Raw genomic sequence first — 15,314 nt, forward strand, 5'->3', positions numbered from 1 at the left:
CTGTACCCACTGGCTTTCCCCACTCTTATTCAATACTTGATTATATCGTTGGTCAGAAAGCATGTCATCTATAAATTTGCTGATAATACAATCATTGTTAGCAGAATCCCAGATAGAGACGAGAGGGTGTACAGGAGCAAGATATACCAGCTAGTTGAGTGGTGTTGCAGTAATGACCTTGCAATCAACATCAGTAAGACTAAAGAACTGAATGTGGACTTCAGAAAGGGTAAGATAAGGGAGCACACATCAGTCCTCATAAAGGGATCAGAAGTGGAGGCACTGAGCAATTTTAAGTTTCTGGGTGTCAATATCTCTGAGGACCAATCTGGACCCAACGTATCGATACAGCTATAAAGGTGGCAAAACAGTAGCTATATTTCATTAGGAGTTTGAAGAGATTTGGAATGTCACTTGAAACACAAGAAACTTTCTAAAGATGTACAATGGAGAGCATTCTGACTAGCTGCATCACCGTCCGGGATGGCAGGGGTGGGGGTAGGGAAGAGGTTGGCTACTGCACAGGATAGAAATAAGCTGCAAAGAGTTGTAAGCTCAGGCTATGTCCACACTACGCCGGATAATTTTGAAAACTCCGGTTTCGAGTAAAAACGACAGGCGTCCACACTAAGCATTTTTCAAAATATCTCTGTCCATATTAGACGGATATTTGGGCGAATCTCCTCCCACTGGGCACGCGCAGGACACACAGAAAACAAGCGAAGAGGAAACGGTATACCTGGTGCGCATTTGTCCAGTTACAGAGTAGAAAAACTTAAAAGGAATTGCTCTTGGCTCTCGCGCAGGAGGACTTAAACTGGAAAAAAAACAAATACTGTAGCGTATGGGGGCAACCGACAGGGAGTTCACGGACAGTATGACCCGGCTGACGACAAAAATTGGAAAACTGACCAACTCTGTTGCATTAATAAAGCACCATGTTAAGTGTATAAAACATGTCTGCAGTGTAATCTTGTATTTCCATACAATGTTACATTAGGCTGTTACACATCTATTGTCAGAGAAGTACTTGCATAAATAGGTAAACCACCTTCATACAAGCAAGGACAGAAAACAGGGCAAAGTGAGTATACTTATTTATTCAGTAGGCTATGAGCCAAAGTATTTGGTGAGTACATTTCTAACTCTTCTGGCTTCAATCTCGTTTCCGTCTGTTCTGAAATTGTTAGGTTCCGCGAAGCGCAGAATCAAAATCGCTGTGATGATTGTACGCTCTAGTATCAATTGTTTGGCGACAATAAAGTAATAATAATAATAATAAGAAGAAGAAAACAATGAAATGCTGCCCTGCTGCCATCTGTTCCGGCACGTCATGACAGCGGTTTTAAAAATCTCCGGTTATCTCATCCACACTGCAATGGATATTAGGCGTTTTCAGATTTATTCACTCTGGAGAACGTTTCTGAAAATCTCCATTTTCGGGGGATGAAAACGCCGTTTCAGTGTGGACGGAGGGTCAAAATGAAGAGAAAAAGCTTCGTTTTCAAAATTATTTGGCGTAGTGTGGACGTAGCCTCAGTCAGCTCCATCATGGGCACTAGCCTCTGTAATATCCAGGACATCTTCAAAGAGCAGTGTCTCAAGTGTGGACAGAAGGAGTTTCAGCTGATGACCTGCTGAACTTGAGACCATTCTCAAAAAAGTAGCTATTTATTATGTGAAGTGGCAGGCTTGCCGGAGAAGCAATCTGGAGTGTCATTAGACAGTGTCTGGGTCACCTAATTTGACCGGCTTGAACCAGTCAGAGTTGAAAAGACCGATGGCACAAGGCCAAGGGCAGAGACCACAGAACAATGCTGGTTGTAGGGTTGGACCAGAGCCAATACGAAGGTGATTCAGGTAGGTCCAGTGACCTTGAGCCAATACGATGGAAGTGTATCATTTGAACTGATGAGAAACACGACAAGAGTCAGGAGCTTCAAATGCAAAGGAGCAGCAACTCTCCAGAGTCCAAGCACTGCGGACGTGGAGGACCCCGCGGCACTGAGATTGGTGCAGGACCACGAGGAGTGACAGGCCAGCGTAGACTCCTTTCCCAGGTAATACTTTCTCTTCATTGATGGTTCATGGAGGGTCAGGAAAACTTAGGAGGTGTGCACTTAGGTATTTGGTTGTGTAAATTCATGTTCAGACAGTGAAGGTACTTGTTGGTACTTAGATTCTCTCTGATCATTATTACCAAGGGGTTGGTCCTTGAAATAAGATTGTAAGTTATAACTTCAACCAGCTGATTTTCAGTATCAGAACAATTGGGTGTCTGTGAAGAGTATGAATTTCAGGTTGTATACTGTATACATTAGTGATCACCAACCGGTCAATCTTTGAGACTTTCCCAGTAGATCCCAAAAAAAAATGAAAAATAAATAAATACACAAATACTGTTGTAATGTGAGCTTTATAAAAATAAGTAATACTAATCAGCATAATGGTAATATAGCAATACTCCAGCTACTGAAAGCTGTTTGTAAAGGGAGATTGTTTCCAGGTTGCGGGGGTTTTAGTTACGTTCTTTCTGCCCAGTGTGCATGTGTGTAGCTCCCCCGCCATGCACTGCGATAGAAAAGACCGGAAGTAAAACCTCGCAACCTCTCTTTACAAATAGCTTTCCGTAGCCGCGTAGCTACGGAATTGCTATATTACCATTATCCTAATTTGTATTAACTTATCTTTATAATGTTCACATTACAATACTTGTCCCCCTTTAAATTCCAACATTCCCCAAATGTAAATAACAGGGAAACAAAAACAGTGGTGTCATTATCTTGCGTACCTCTGAAACCTATACTAGTGTCTCAGTAACAGTTTACCAATACAAAACACCTGAAAAATGTGGCAGATTCAACATTTCAGTCTAACAAAGGAAACCGTCCATTCAAATAATCGGTCTGTCAGGAGGTTTGTGAGGGCACTGTGCTGCAACAGATGAAAACTATGAAATCTAAGTACAGGAGCTGTCTTACTGACAGACACCTCACAGACTGTCTCAGACTGGCTGTCTGTAGTTATGAGCCAAATTTCAGGGAACTAGCAGAAAGTATTCAGCCCCAGTCACCACACTGACTGCAACAGTCAATTTTTATTCATTTATTTTTCGTGTTGAAATAAAATTAAATAATGAAACATAGAATTAAAGGTGTTGTAATGTGAGCATTATAAAAATAAGTAATACTAATTAAGATAATGGTAATATAGCAATACTCCAGCTACTGAAAGCTGTTTGTAAAGACAGATTGTTTCTGGGTTGCGGGGCTTTACTTCCAGTCTTTTCTGCCCGGTGCGCATGCGTGTGACTAAACGATTTAGTAGGTCAATCTTGCCTTTCACTAAGGTCGAGGTAGGGGATCTTGGGCTTAAAAAGGTAGGCGACCACTAGTATACATTCTCTGATATTCGTGGATGTCTGTGAAGAGTACAAATTTCAGGTTGTATACTGTATACATTCCCTGATATTCAATGGAACCACTGAAGCACCTAGGGCAGAGGTACTTCAATTGTGCTTTTGGGTAGGGAATTCCAAGATAGCAAAGGAGCAGACGTATATTTCTAAGTTCAGCTGAAACTGAAGCAGTGGCGGACAGAAACGTGCTGTTCGGCCCACAATGCCTGTGCTGAACATTTTAGGTCACCAGGGTAATGCAGTGGCTAAAATAACACTATTACAGCATTAGTGACCCGGGTTCACTTCCCGCCATTCTGCTCCCTGTAAGGAGTTTGTACATTCTCCCTGTGACCATGTGGGTTTCCTCCGGGTGCTCCATTTTCCTCTCACATCCCAAAGACGTAGGTTAATTGGTCACGTGTGTAATTGCAGGCGCAGGCTTGCAGGCCCTGAAGTGCTTGTAACCATGCTGTATCTCTAAATAAATAAAAACACAATATCGAATTGAACTAACTGCCTTCCGCCTGTATGTGGCCCACATCCCTCCATATTCACGTCTCACAGCCTCTGCGATGTCACGACTGTGTCTGTTTCTATTGTTCCCCCAACTACCTGTTCCAGACACTCAGCACTGTGTAAAACAAAACTTGCCCACACACCTCCCTAAACTTTCCCACTTCCCACCTTAAATGTATGTCCTAAAGTTAACATTGTAGAGCCTGTACTCTGTGACCGGAGGGGGAGCCTGCGTGCAGTGGGTACTGGTGATGTACAGCAATGACTTACCGTCCCAAAAAACAAAGCAAAAGGAAACTATGATACATCTTATTAATAACGATTGACACTAACAACGGAGAGGCAAGCAAAGGGTGGCCGAGGCAAGTGGAGATTTGAGGTGGCAAAGCGCAGTCGGGGTCGAAACAAACTGAAGGCAGAGTTGTGGCGACTCAGAGTGAGAAAAGTCCCGATATCTGGTCGATTTAAATGCTAGGCTGGATTGGAAAGGTTGGGTATGGGCTGGATTATGGCAGCAGGGTTCAGGATCCAGAGCAGTCGGAGAGTGAGGAACAACCTGCTGTTTGGCCTGGTTAAGCGTTGGGCCAAATTGAAAAGGTCAGGGAGTGGGGACTGAGATGAGGGACAGGTCGGGTCTGCAGGTCCACCACGTTTATTCAGCTCCACGCTGCACTACACTGATGCCCAGCTTCACATCTGTGGTCTTGCAAAGTTTTCTCGGCTTTGGAGTGAACTATAACTGTTGCAGTGATGCAGGGCCTTCGTAAACTCCAGTTCTTAAGCTACTTGCTTGCTTTTGTTGTTTGCATAATGTTTTTTGTTCTCCCTTCCTGAACATTGGATGTTTGGACATTTTTTTTTCGTGGGTTCTTTTGAGATTTCTTTGTTTTGGCTGCCTGTGAGGAGAAGAATTCCAAGGTTGCGTTGTGTATACATACCTTAATAATAAATGTCTTTGCCATTCTTTCTTTTCTCCTTCATTCAAGGGTTGTGGGCTTCACTGGACGAGCAGCATTTTAATTACATAAGAAATAGGAGGAACAGCAGGAGTCGGTCATCTGGCCTGTCGAGCCTGCTCCGCCATTCAGTAAGGTCATGGCTGATGTGGCCATGGACTCATCAACAACCTACCTGCCTTTTCCCCATAACCCTCAGTTCCCTGACTACGCAAAAATCTATCCAACCTTGTCTTAAATATATTTACTGAGATAGGCTTCACTGCTTCATTGGGCAGAGAATTTTATTACCCAGAGTAAAGCACACTCAAAATATTGGAGAAACTCAGCAAGTCAGGAGAAGAATGAACAGACAATATTTCGGGCCGAGACCCTTCTTCAGGACTTGAAGGTGTTGCATAACTTGAAGCTCATGAAGAACTGTCTCGGCCCAGTAAGTTGACTCTGCATAGATGCTGCCCGACCTGTGAGTTCCTCCAGCATTTTGTGTGTGTTGCTTGGATTTGCAGCATCTGCAGAATCTCATTACCCATCCCTTGTGCCAGTGCAATCTGTGAGGTGTGGGTAAAGTGCAAGGTTATTAGCAAAAGAATTCCAGGATTTTGACCCAGTGAGCCAATTCCAAGTCAGGGTGGTGTGTGGCTTGGAGGACAACTTTCAGGTTGAAAGCTCAAGAGGTACCATTGGGGTAACAACAAACTACGTTGAGTTCCCACTGTGTGGGGCAAACATTAAAGTGGCTGTTTAATTGCCAGGGTGGTGAGAGAGACAGAAACATTAGGGGCATTAGGGTCTCATGGGTAGGGAACATAGATGAAAGAAAAATGGAGGCTGAAGAGGGAGGGAAGAGTTCGGGTTAGCATGGAGTACATTAAGGGTCAGCATTCTATGTCCTAAGGGTCTAAATTCTATGTTGATGAAATGCCAGTTAAAATGACTACTGTATTCTGGATGGTGTAGACCAGCGGTTTCCAACCTGGGGTGCACAGACCCCTTGCTTAATGGTATTTGTCCACCGCATAAAAAATGGTGTGGAGCTTTTTAAGTCTGTGTTCACTAGCTATGTTCACCTAGCTAAGCGAAGACTGCCGCACCGCACTCCCGATTCACCCACGGTGGGTGTTTCTGATCTCTCAGGAGACAAGTCACCACTGCAGGACACCCTGACTTTGAACCGTTCTTGCGTAATTGCACGAGGCCTGCAGCAACGGGACCAGGAGAGGGGGAGGACTGGAGTGAAATGCAAACTCCACATGCACACTAGCTTCGGTCAGAATTGAACCTGTATTGTTCGAGATGCAGGGAAACAGCTCTGCTGCGCTCATCACTGTACAACCCCTAATGACATTCAGGCCCAAGGAATGTCCCTCTTGAAACAACTTCTTGTCCAATAAGATGGACTCTTAGCCTCACAATCTTCTTCATTATGATCTTGCACTTTATCAATATCCTGCATTGAACTTTCTCCATGGCCGTTACACTTTATGCTGCATTGTTAGTGTTTTCCCTTGTACTACCTCAATCATCATCATCATGTGCCAGGTTGTATATGCCATCATCATCATGTGCCAGGTTGTATGACGTTTCTGTGACCATGGTTGTTTTTGGCAATTTTTTTTTCTACAGAAGTAGTTTGCCATTGCCTTCTTCTGGGCAGTGACTTTACAGGACGGGTGACCTCAGTCATTATCAATACTCTTCAGAGATTGTCTGCCTGGCGTCAGTGGTCGCATAACTAGGACTTGTGATATGTATCAGCTGCTCATATGACCATCCACCACCTGCTCTCATGGCTTCACATGACCCCCGATTGGTGGGGGGGGAGGGGGTGCGGAGGAGCTAACCAGGGTGCTACACTTTGTCCAAGGGTGACCTGCAGGCTAGTGGAGGGAAGGAGCGTCTTGTACCTCCTTTGGTAGAGACGCATCTCCACCCTGCCCCTCCATGCACTATGTAATAATTTGATCCGCATGAACAGCACCAAGACAGGCTTTTCAATATATCTGGCTACACATGACACGAATACAAGCAAATAACCAAAATTCTTACATAAGCACATGAACAATAGTAAAGTAGAAGGCTATACAAGGGACAAGGACTAGATTGATTTTAGAGTAGGTTAAAAGGCCAGCACAACAAACTTAGCCTCCAAGAGGACCATAACCTTATTGTAGGGTTTGGAGGCTTGTGTGCCTCAATGACCCGGAGAGCTTTGCTGGCTGGAGTCAGGGCCTTGTGCTTTGATTCTTGGTAGGGTCACCCATGCCACATAGGTCAATGGGTAGAGGCCAGACTGAAGAGTCCTCCTGGCTCAGGGGGTTCAGCTCAGGGCCAACAATCCTGACTGGTCAAACAAAATTGTTAAGGAAACAGCAATGAAGAATCCTTCAACATCTGAGTGCGACGGTATTCCTGAGTTCCACCCCGGACTTGTATGTCTGACATCAGTGAAAATGGAGAAGAAGCTACTGACACGATGAGGGAAGCCCTGAACGCTGTCAGAGATGGGGGAGCTTCACTGCTGCCCCAAACGCCAGTGGCGTATGATCAGTAAGTAACAAGGTGAGCCAGAGGGGCCTGTACTCTGCTGCAGTTGCTACTGCTATCCTCCTTCCTGTTACTTCTGTTACACATTTACGAACAAAATCTGTTTGTTTTCCTTCGACTGTACAGTATTTCACAAGTTATTTAGAACCATAGAATATTACAGCAGAGAAACAGACCTTTTGGCCCTTCTTGGCCGTGCCGAACCATTATTCTGCCTAGTCCCACTGACCTGCACCTGGATCATATCCCTCCATACACCTCTCATCCATGTACCCGTCCAAGTTTTTCTTAAATGTTAAAAAAGAACCCGCATTTACCACTTCATCTGGCAGCTCATTCCACACTCCCACCACTCTCTGTGTGAAGAAGCCCCACCCCCCCATGTTCCCTTTAAACTTTTCTCCTTCACCCTTAACCCATGTCCTGTTTTTTTTCCCTCCTCTCTCTTCAGTGGAAAAAGCCTGCTTGCATTCACTCTATCTATACCCATCATAATTTGATATACCGCTATCAAATCTCCCCTCATTCTTCTACGCTCCAGGGAATAAAGTCCTAACCTATTCAACCTTTCTCTGTAACTCAGTTTCTCAAGTCCCGGCAACATTCTTGTAAAACTTCTCTGCACTCTTTCAACCTTATTAATATCCTTCCTGTAATTTGGTGACAAAAACTGTACACAATACTCCAAATTCGGCCTCACCAATGCCTTATACAACCTCACCATAACATTCCAACTCTTATACTCAATACTTTGATTTATAAATGCCAATGTACCAAAAGTTCTCTTTACGATCCTATCTACCTGTGACGCCACTTTTAGGGAATTTTGTATCTCTATTCCCAGAACCCTCTGTTCTACTGCACTCCTCAGTGCCTTACCATTAATCCTGTATGTTCTACCTTGGTTTGTCCTTCTTAAGTGTAATACCTCACACTTGTCTGTATTAAACTCCACCTGCCATTTTTCAGCCCATCTTTCCAGCTGGTCCAAACCCCTCCGCAAGCTTTGAAAACCTTCTTCACTGTCCACTACACCTCCAATCTTTGCATCATCAGCAAATTTTGCTGATCCAATTTACCACATTATCATCCAGATCATTGATATAGATGACAAATAACAATGGACCCAGCACTGATCCCTGTGGCAACTACTAGTCACAGGCCTCCACTCAGAGAAGCAATCCTCCACTACCACTCTCTGCTTTCTTTCATTGAGCCAATGTCTAATCCAATTTACTACCTCTCCATGTACACCTAGCGACTGAATTTTCCTAACTAACCTCCCATGCGGCACCTTGTCAAAGTCTTTACTGAAGTCCACGTAGACAACATCCACTGCCTTCCCTTCGTCCACTTTCCTGGTAACCTCCTCGAAAAACTCTAATAGATTGGTTAAACATGACCTACCACGCACAAAGCCATGTTGACTCTCCTTCATAAGTCCTTGTCTTTCCAAGTACTTGTAGATCCTATCTCTTAGCACTCCTTCCAATAATTTACCTACTACAGACGTCAAACTTACCGGCCTATAATTTCCTGGATTACTTTTAGAGCCTTTTTTAAACAATGGAACAACATGAGCTATCCTCCAATCCTCTGGCACCTCACCCGTAGATACCGACATTTTAAATATATCTGCCAGCACCCCTGCAATTTCAACACTAGTGTCCTTCAAGGTCCGAGGGAATACCCTGTCAGGTCCTGGGGATTTATCTACTCTGATTTGCCCCAAGATAGCAAGCACCTCCTCCTCCTCCTCAATCTGTATAGGTTCCATGACCTCACTACTTGTTTGCCTTATTTCCATTGACTCCATGCCAGTTTCCTTTGTAAGTACAGACGCAAAAAACCCATTTAAGATCTCCCCCATTTCTGTTGGTTCCATACATAGTCAACCACTCTGACCTTCAAGAGGACCAGTTTTATCCCTTACTATCCTTTTGCTCTTAATATACCTGTAGAAGCTCTTTGGATTATCCCTCACCTTGACTGCCAAAGCAACCTCATGTCTTCTTTTAGCCCTCCTGATTTCTTTCTTAAGTATTTTTTTTTGCACTTTTTATACTTCTCAAACACTTATTTGCTCCATTTCCTATACATGTCATACTTCTCTCTCTTCTTCTTAATCAGAGTTCCAATATCCCTTGAGAACCAAGGTTCCTTATTCTTATTCACTTTGCCTTTAATCCTGAAAGGAACATACAAACTCTGCACTCTCAAAATTTCTGCTTTGAAGGCCTCCCACTTACCAATCACATCCTTGCCAGAGAATAACCTGTCCCAATCCATGCTTTTTAGATCCTTTCTCATTTCTTCAAATTTGGCCTTTTTCCAGTTTAGAACCTCAACCCGAGGACCAGATCTATCTTTATCCATATCAAGTTGAATCTAATGGTGTTATGATCACTGGAACCAAAGTGTTCCCCTACACACACTTCCGTCACCTGTCCTAACTCATTTCCTAATAGGAGATCTAATATTGCATCCTCTCTAGTTGGTACCTCTATATATTGATTTAGAAAACTTTCCTGAACACATTTTACAAACTCTAACCCATCGAGACCTTTAACAGTATGGGAGTCCCAATCAATATGTGGAAAATTAAAATCCCCTACTATCACAACTTTATGTTTCCTGCAGCTGTCTGCTATCTCTCTGCAGATTTGCTCCTCCAATTCTCGCTGACTATTGGGTGGTCTATAATACAACCTCATTAATGTGGTCATACATTTCCTGTTTCTCAGCTCCACCCATATGGTCTCGGTAGACAAGCCCTCTAATCTGTCCTGCCTGAGCACTGCTGTAACATTTTCCCTCACTAGCAATACCACCCCCCCCCCCCCACTCCTTCATTCCCCTGCCTCTATCACAACTGAAGGATAGGAAATCTGGAACATTAAGCTGCCAGTCCTGCCCCTTCTGTAGCCAAGTTTCACTAATGGCTATAATGTCGTAATTCCATGTGTCAATCCACGCCCTCGGCTCGTCAGCCTTCCCCACAATACTCCTTGCATTGAAATAGACACACCTCAGAAGATTATTACCACCACACACAACCCTTCTATTTGTGACTTTGCATGAACTTTTAACATTATTTATTTTCACCCCCGCTCCACTATCTGCTCTGGCACTCTGGTTCCCATCCCCCTGCAAATCTAATTTAAACCCTCCCCAAAAGCACTAACAAACCTCCCTGCAAGGATATTGGTCCCCTTATAGTTCAGGTGTAACCCATCTCTGCCCCAGAAGAGGTCCCAATGATCCTGAAATCTGAAACCCTGCCCCCTAAACCAGTTCCTCAGCCACGTGTTCATCCGCCAGAGCATCCTATTCTTACCCTCAGTGGCACGTGGCACAGGTAGCAATCCTGAGATTACCACCCTTGAGGTCCTGCTTTTTAACTTCCTAGCAAGCTCTCTATACTCACTCTTCAGGACTTCCTCACTTTTTCTTCCTATGTCAATGTGTACCATGACATCTGGCTGATCACCCTCCCACTTCAGAATGTTGTGCACGCAATCAGAGACATCCCTGACCCTGGCGCCCGGGAGGCAACAAACCATCTGGGAGTCTCTGTCACGACCACAGAACCTCCTGTCTGTACCTCTAACTATTGAGTCCCTTATCACTACCGCTCTCCTCTTCTTCCATCCTCTCTTCTGCACTGCAGAACCAGACTCAGTGCCAGAGATCCGGCTGCCACAGCTTGTCCCAGGTAAGTCATCCCCCTCCAACAGTATCCAAATTGATATACTTTTTGTTGAGGGGAATGGCCACAGGGGAACTCTGCTCTGCCTGCCCTTTCCCCTTCCCTCGCCTGATAGTGACCCGATTACCTGTGTGCTGCTCCTTTGGTGTAACTACCTCCCTGAAGCTAATACCTATAAACACCTGATTCTCCCAAATGATCCGGAGGTCATCCAGCTTCTGCTCCAGTTCCCTAACATGGTTTGTTAGCAGCTGCAGCTGGATGCACTTCTTACAGGTGTCATTGTCAGGGACACCGGAGGTCTCCCTGACTTCCCACATCCTGCAAGAGGAGCATTCTAACATCCTGCCTGGCACTCTCTCTACTCTAAACAAACAAAACAAAACTTAACGGAACCTACCCTCGCCTCTTCCTGTTCACGCTGAAGCCTGTTGTGCCAAAGCCATCCCACTCTGCTCCCTCTCACTCTGCTGCCCGCTGTATATGGTGGTCTTTTTTTTTAAACCTTTGGCGCTCTACGTCATAAGTAAATCTCAGTGAAGGTCTTTGATGAAAATGTGTTCCTGCACTGTTAAATTAAACTTACCTGGTAGCCATTGCAGCAGCCTCTTTAGCTGCACTCCCATTCACCAGCAAGGATGCATTGGAAATCGCTTTTGCTTTGAAACATTCCATGATACCGCGATTCCGCCTCCGACAGTAACCAAAGTCATCACCAGTCACGATTAATCTCACCGTCGGCTGTGGCATTCTCAAACATCAGGACTGGAGACAGAAGGCAAGAGGTGTCATGTTACTGTACTTTTTATGACCAATGGGTTACATAGCAACACACACAAAATGGTGGAGGAACGCAGCAAGTCAGGCAGCAACTATGCAAATGAATAAAACAGTTGAGACCTTCTTCAGGACTGGAAAGCAAGGGGTAAGGTGCCTGAATAAAAAGGTGGGGGAGGGAGAGAGGTCAGAAGAAAGCTAGAAGGTGAAACCGGGTTGGTGGGAAAGGCAAAAGGGCTGGAGATGAAGAAATCTGACAGGAGAGGACAATGGACCACAGGAAAAAGGGATCCAGGGGGGAAGTAAAAGGCAGGAGAGGAGAGATAAAAGGTCAGCGTGGGAAATAGAGGAAAAGGAGATGGTGGCGAATATTTACCAGAAAAAGAAATTGATGCCACCAGGTTGGAGGCTACCCAGGGGGAATATAAGGTGTTGCTCCTCCACCCTGAGGGTGGCTTCATCTTGGCACGAGACAAGGCCATCTCAGAAGGGGAATGGGAATTGAATTAAAATGTTTGGCCACTGGGCAGTTCATCCTGTGGCAGGTGGCGCAGAGATGCTTGAAGCGATTCCCCCAATTTACTACGGGTCTCACTAATGTAGAGGAGGCTGGACACAATTGACAACCCCAGCTGCTTTGGGAGCGACAGACAACCCCAACAGATTTGTAGGTGAAGTGCTGACTCACATGTGACACCCTGAATGGAGGGGAGGGAGGAGGTGAATGGGCAAGTATAGCACTTAGGCTGTAGCAGGGATAAGTGCTGGGAGGGAGATGAGTGGGGAGGGACAAATAGACGAGAGAATCGCGGACGGAGAAATCCCTGCGGAAAGAAAAGGGGGAGAGGAGAAAAGATATGTTTACATGATTGTGTTTCAACCTCTCACTGATATAGGCAGAAGTTCCCACTCGCTTTAAAAAGGAAACAATTATACTAGAGCCAAAGAATAATAATGTGAGCTGCTTTAATGACTATCACCCGGTAGCACTCACATCGACCGCGATGAAGTGCTTTGAGAGGTTGGTCATGACTAGACTGAACTCCTGCTTCAGCAAGGACCTGGACCCATTGCAATTTGCCGATCGCCACAATAGGTCAATGGCAGATGCAATCTCAATGGCTCTCCACACGGATTTAGACACCTGGACAACACAAATCGTATGGGTCCTAGCAATGCCTATCTTTTTATTGGCTTTGTGGAACAACCTATGTTCCAAACCTATTCTGGTATCTGTCCCCCACTTTTCCTTCGCTACATTGACGACTGCATTGGCGCTGCTTCCTGCATGCATGCCGAGCTCGTTGACTTCATTAACTTTGCCTCCAACTTTCACCCTGCCCTCAAGTTTACCTGGTCCATTTCCGACACCTCCCTCCCCTTTCTAGATCTTTCTGTCTCTATCTCTGGAGACAGCTTATCTACTGAAGTCTACTATAAGCCTACTGACTCTCACAGCTATCTGGACTATTCCCCTTCTCACCCTGTCTCTTGCAAAAATGCCATCCCCTTCTCACAATTCCTCCATCTCTGCCGCATCTGCTCTCAGGATAAGGCTTTTCATTCCAGGACGAGGGAGATGTCCTCCTTTTTTAAAGAAAGGGGCTTCCCTTCCTCCACCATCAACTCTGCTCTCAAACGCATCTCCCCCATTTTACACACACCTACTCTCACTCCATCCTCCCATCACCCCAGTAGGAATAGGGTTCCTCTGGTCCTCGCCTACCACCCCATCAGCCTCCGGGTCCAACATATTATTCTCCGTAACTTCCGCCACCTCCAACAGGATCCCACCACTAAGCACATCTTTCCCTCCCCCCCTTTCGCTTTCCGCAGGGATCGCTCCCTACGCGACTCCCTTGTCCATTCATCCCCCCCATCCCTCCCCACTGATCTCCCTCCTGGCACTTATCCTTGTAAGCGGAACAAGTGCTACACATGCCCTTACACTTCCTCCCTTACCACCATTCACGGCCTCAGACAGTCCTTCCAGGTGAGGCGACACTTCACCTGTGAGTCGGCTGGGGTGATATACTGCATCCAGTGCTCTCGATGTGGCCTTCTATATATTGGCGAGACCCGACGCAGACTGAGAGATCGTTTTGCTGAACACCTACACTCTGTCCGCCAGAGAAAGCAGGATCTCCCAGTGGCCACACATTTTAATTCCACATCCATTCCCATTCTGATATGTCTATCCACGGCCTCCTCTATTGTCAAGATGAAGCCACACTCAGGTTGGAGGAACAACACCTTATATTCCGTCTGGGTAGCCTCCAACCTGATGGCATGAACATTGACTTCTCTAACTTCCGCTAATGCCCCACCTCCCCCTCGTACCCCATCCGTTATTTTTATATATATATATATATATATATATATATATATATACACACACACACATTCTTTCTCTCTCTCTCTCTCCTTTTTCTCCCTCTGTCCTCTCTGAATATACCCCTTGCCCATCCTCTGGGTTCCCCCCCCCCACCTTTTCCTTCTCCCTGGGCCTCCTGTCCCATGATCCTCTCATATCCCTTTTGTCAATCACCTATCCAGCTCTTGGCTCCATCCCTCCCCCTCCTGTCTTCTTCTATCATTTTGGATCTCCCTCTCCCCCTCCCACTTTCAAATCTCTTACTAGGCCTTCCTTCAGTTAGTCCTGACGAAGGGTCTCGGCCCAAATCATCGACTGTACCTCTTCCTAGAGATGCTGCCTGGCCTGCTGCGTTCACCAGCAACTTTCACGTGTGTTGCTTGAATTTCCAGCATCTGCAGAATTCCTTGTGTTAACACAAACATCTATGTTATGATGCTGTTCATCGACTATAGCTCAGCACTTAATACCATCATTCCCACAATCCTGACTGAGAAGTTGCACAACCTGGGCCTCTGTACCTCTCTCTGCAATTGGATCCTCGACTTCCTAACCAGAAGACCACAGTCTGAGCGGATTGGTGATAACATATACTCCTCGCTGATGACGATCAACACTGGTGCACCTCAGGGATGTGTGGTTAGCCCACTGCTCTAATCTCTATATACACATGACTGTGTGGCTAGGCATAACTCAAGTACCATCTATAAATTTGCTGGCACACAACCATCGTTGGTAGAATCTCAGGTGGTGATGAGAGGGCGTACAGGAGTGAGATATGCCAACTCGTGGAATGGTGCCGCAGCAACAACCTGGCACTCAACGTCAGTGAGACAAAAGAGCTGATTGTGGACTTCAGGAAGGGTAAGACGAAGGAACACATACCAATCCTCATAGAGGGATGAGAAGTGGAGAGAGTGAGCAGCTTCAAGTTCCTGGGTGTCAAGATCTCGGAGGATCTAACCTGGTTCCAACATATCGATGCAGTTATAAAGAAGGCAAGACAGCGACTATATTTCATTAGGAGTTTGAAGA

At 45.5% G+C, this 15,314-nt stretch overlaps 1 protein-coding gene across 1 annotated transcript in view; it reads right to left on the reverse strand.

The window, feature by feature from the left end:
• ydjc (YdjC chitooligosaccharide deacetylase homolog) overlaps positions 1 to 15,314 on the reverse strand; it is a 91,113-nt gene that overhangs the window by 55,906 nt on the left and 19,893 nt on the right. The window contains exon 2 of the mRNA XM_072240903.1: positions 11,715 to 11,893. Coding sequence (XP_072097004.1) covers positions 11,715 to 11,878 — 164 coding nt within the window. The 5' untranslated portion in view covers positions 11,879 to 11,893. The remainder of the gene's footprint in view (positions 1 to 11,714; positions 11,894 to 15,314) is intronic.

The sequence above is a fragment of the Mobula birostris genome, chromosome 22 (assembly GCF_030028105.1).
Source record: "Mobula birostris isolate sMobBir1 chromosome 22, sMobBir1.hap1, whole genome shotgun sequence".
Classification (NCBI taxonomy): domain Eukaryota; kingdom Metazoa; phylum Chordata; class Chondrichthyes; order Myliobatiformes; family Myliobatidae; genus Mobula; species Mobula birostris.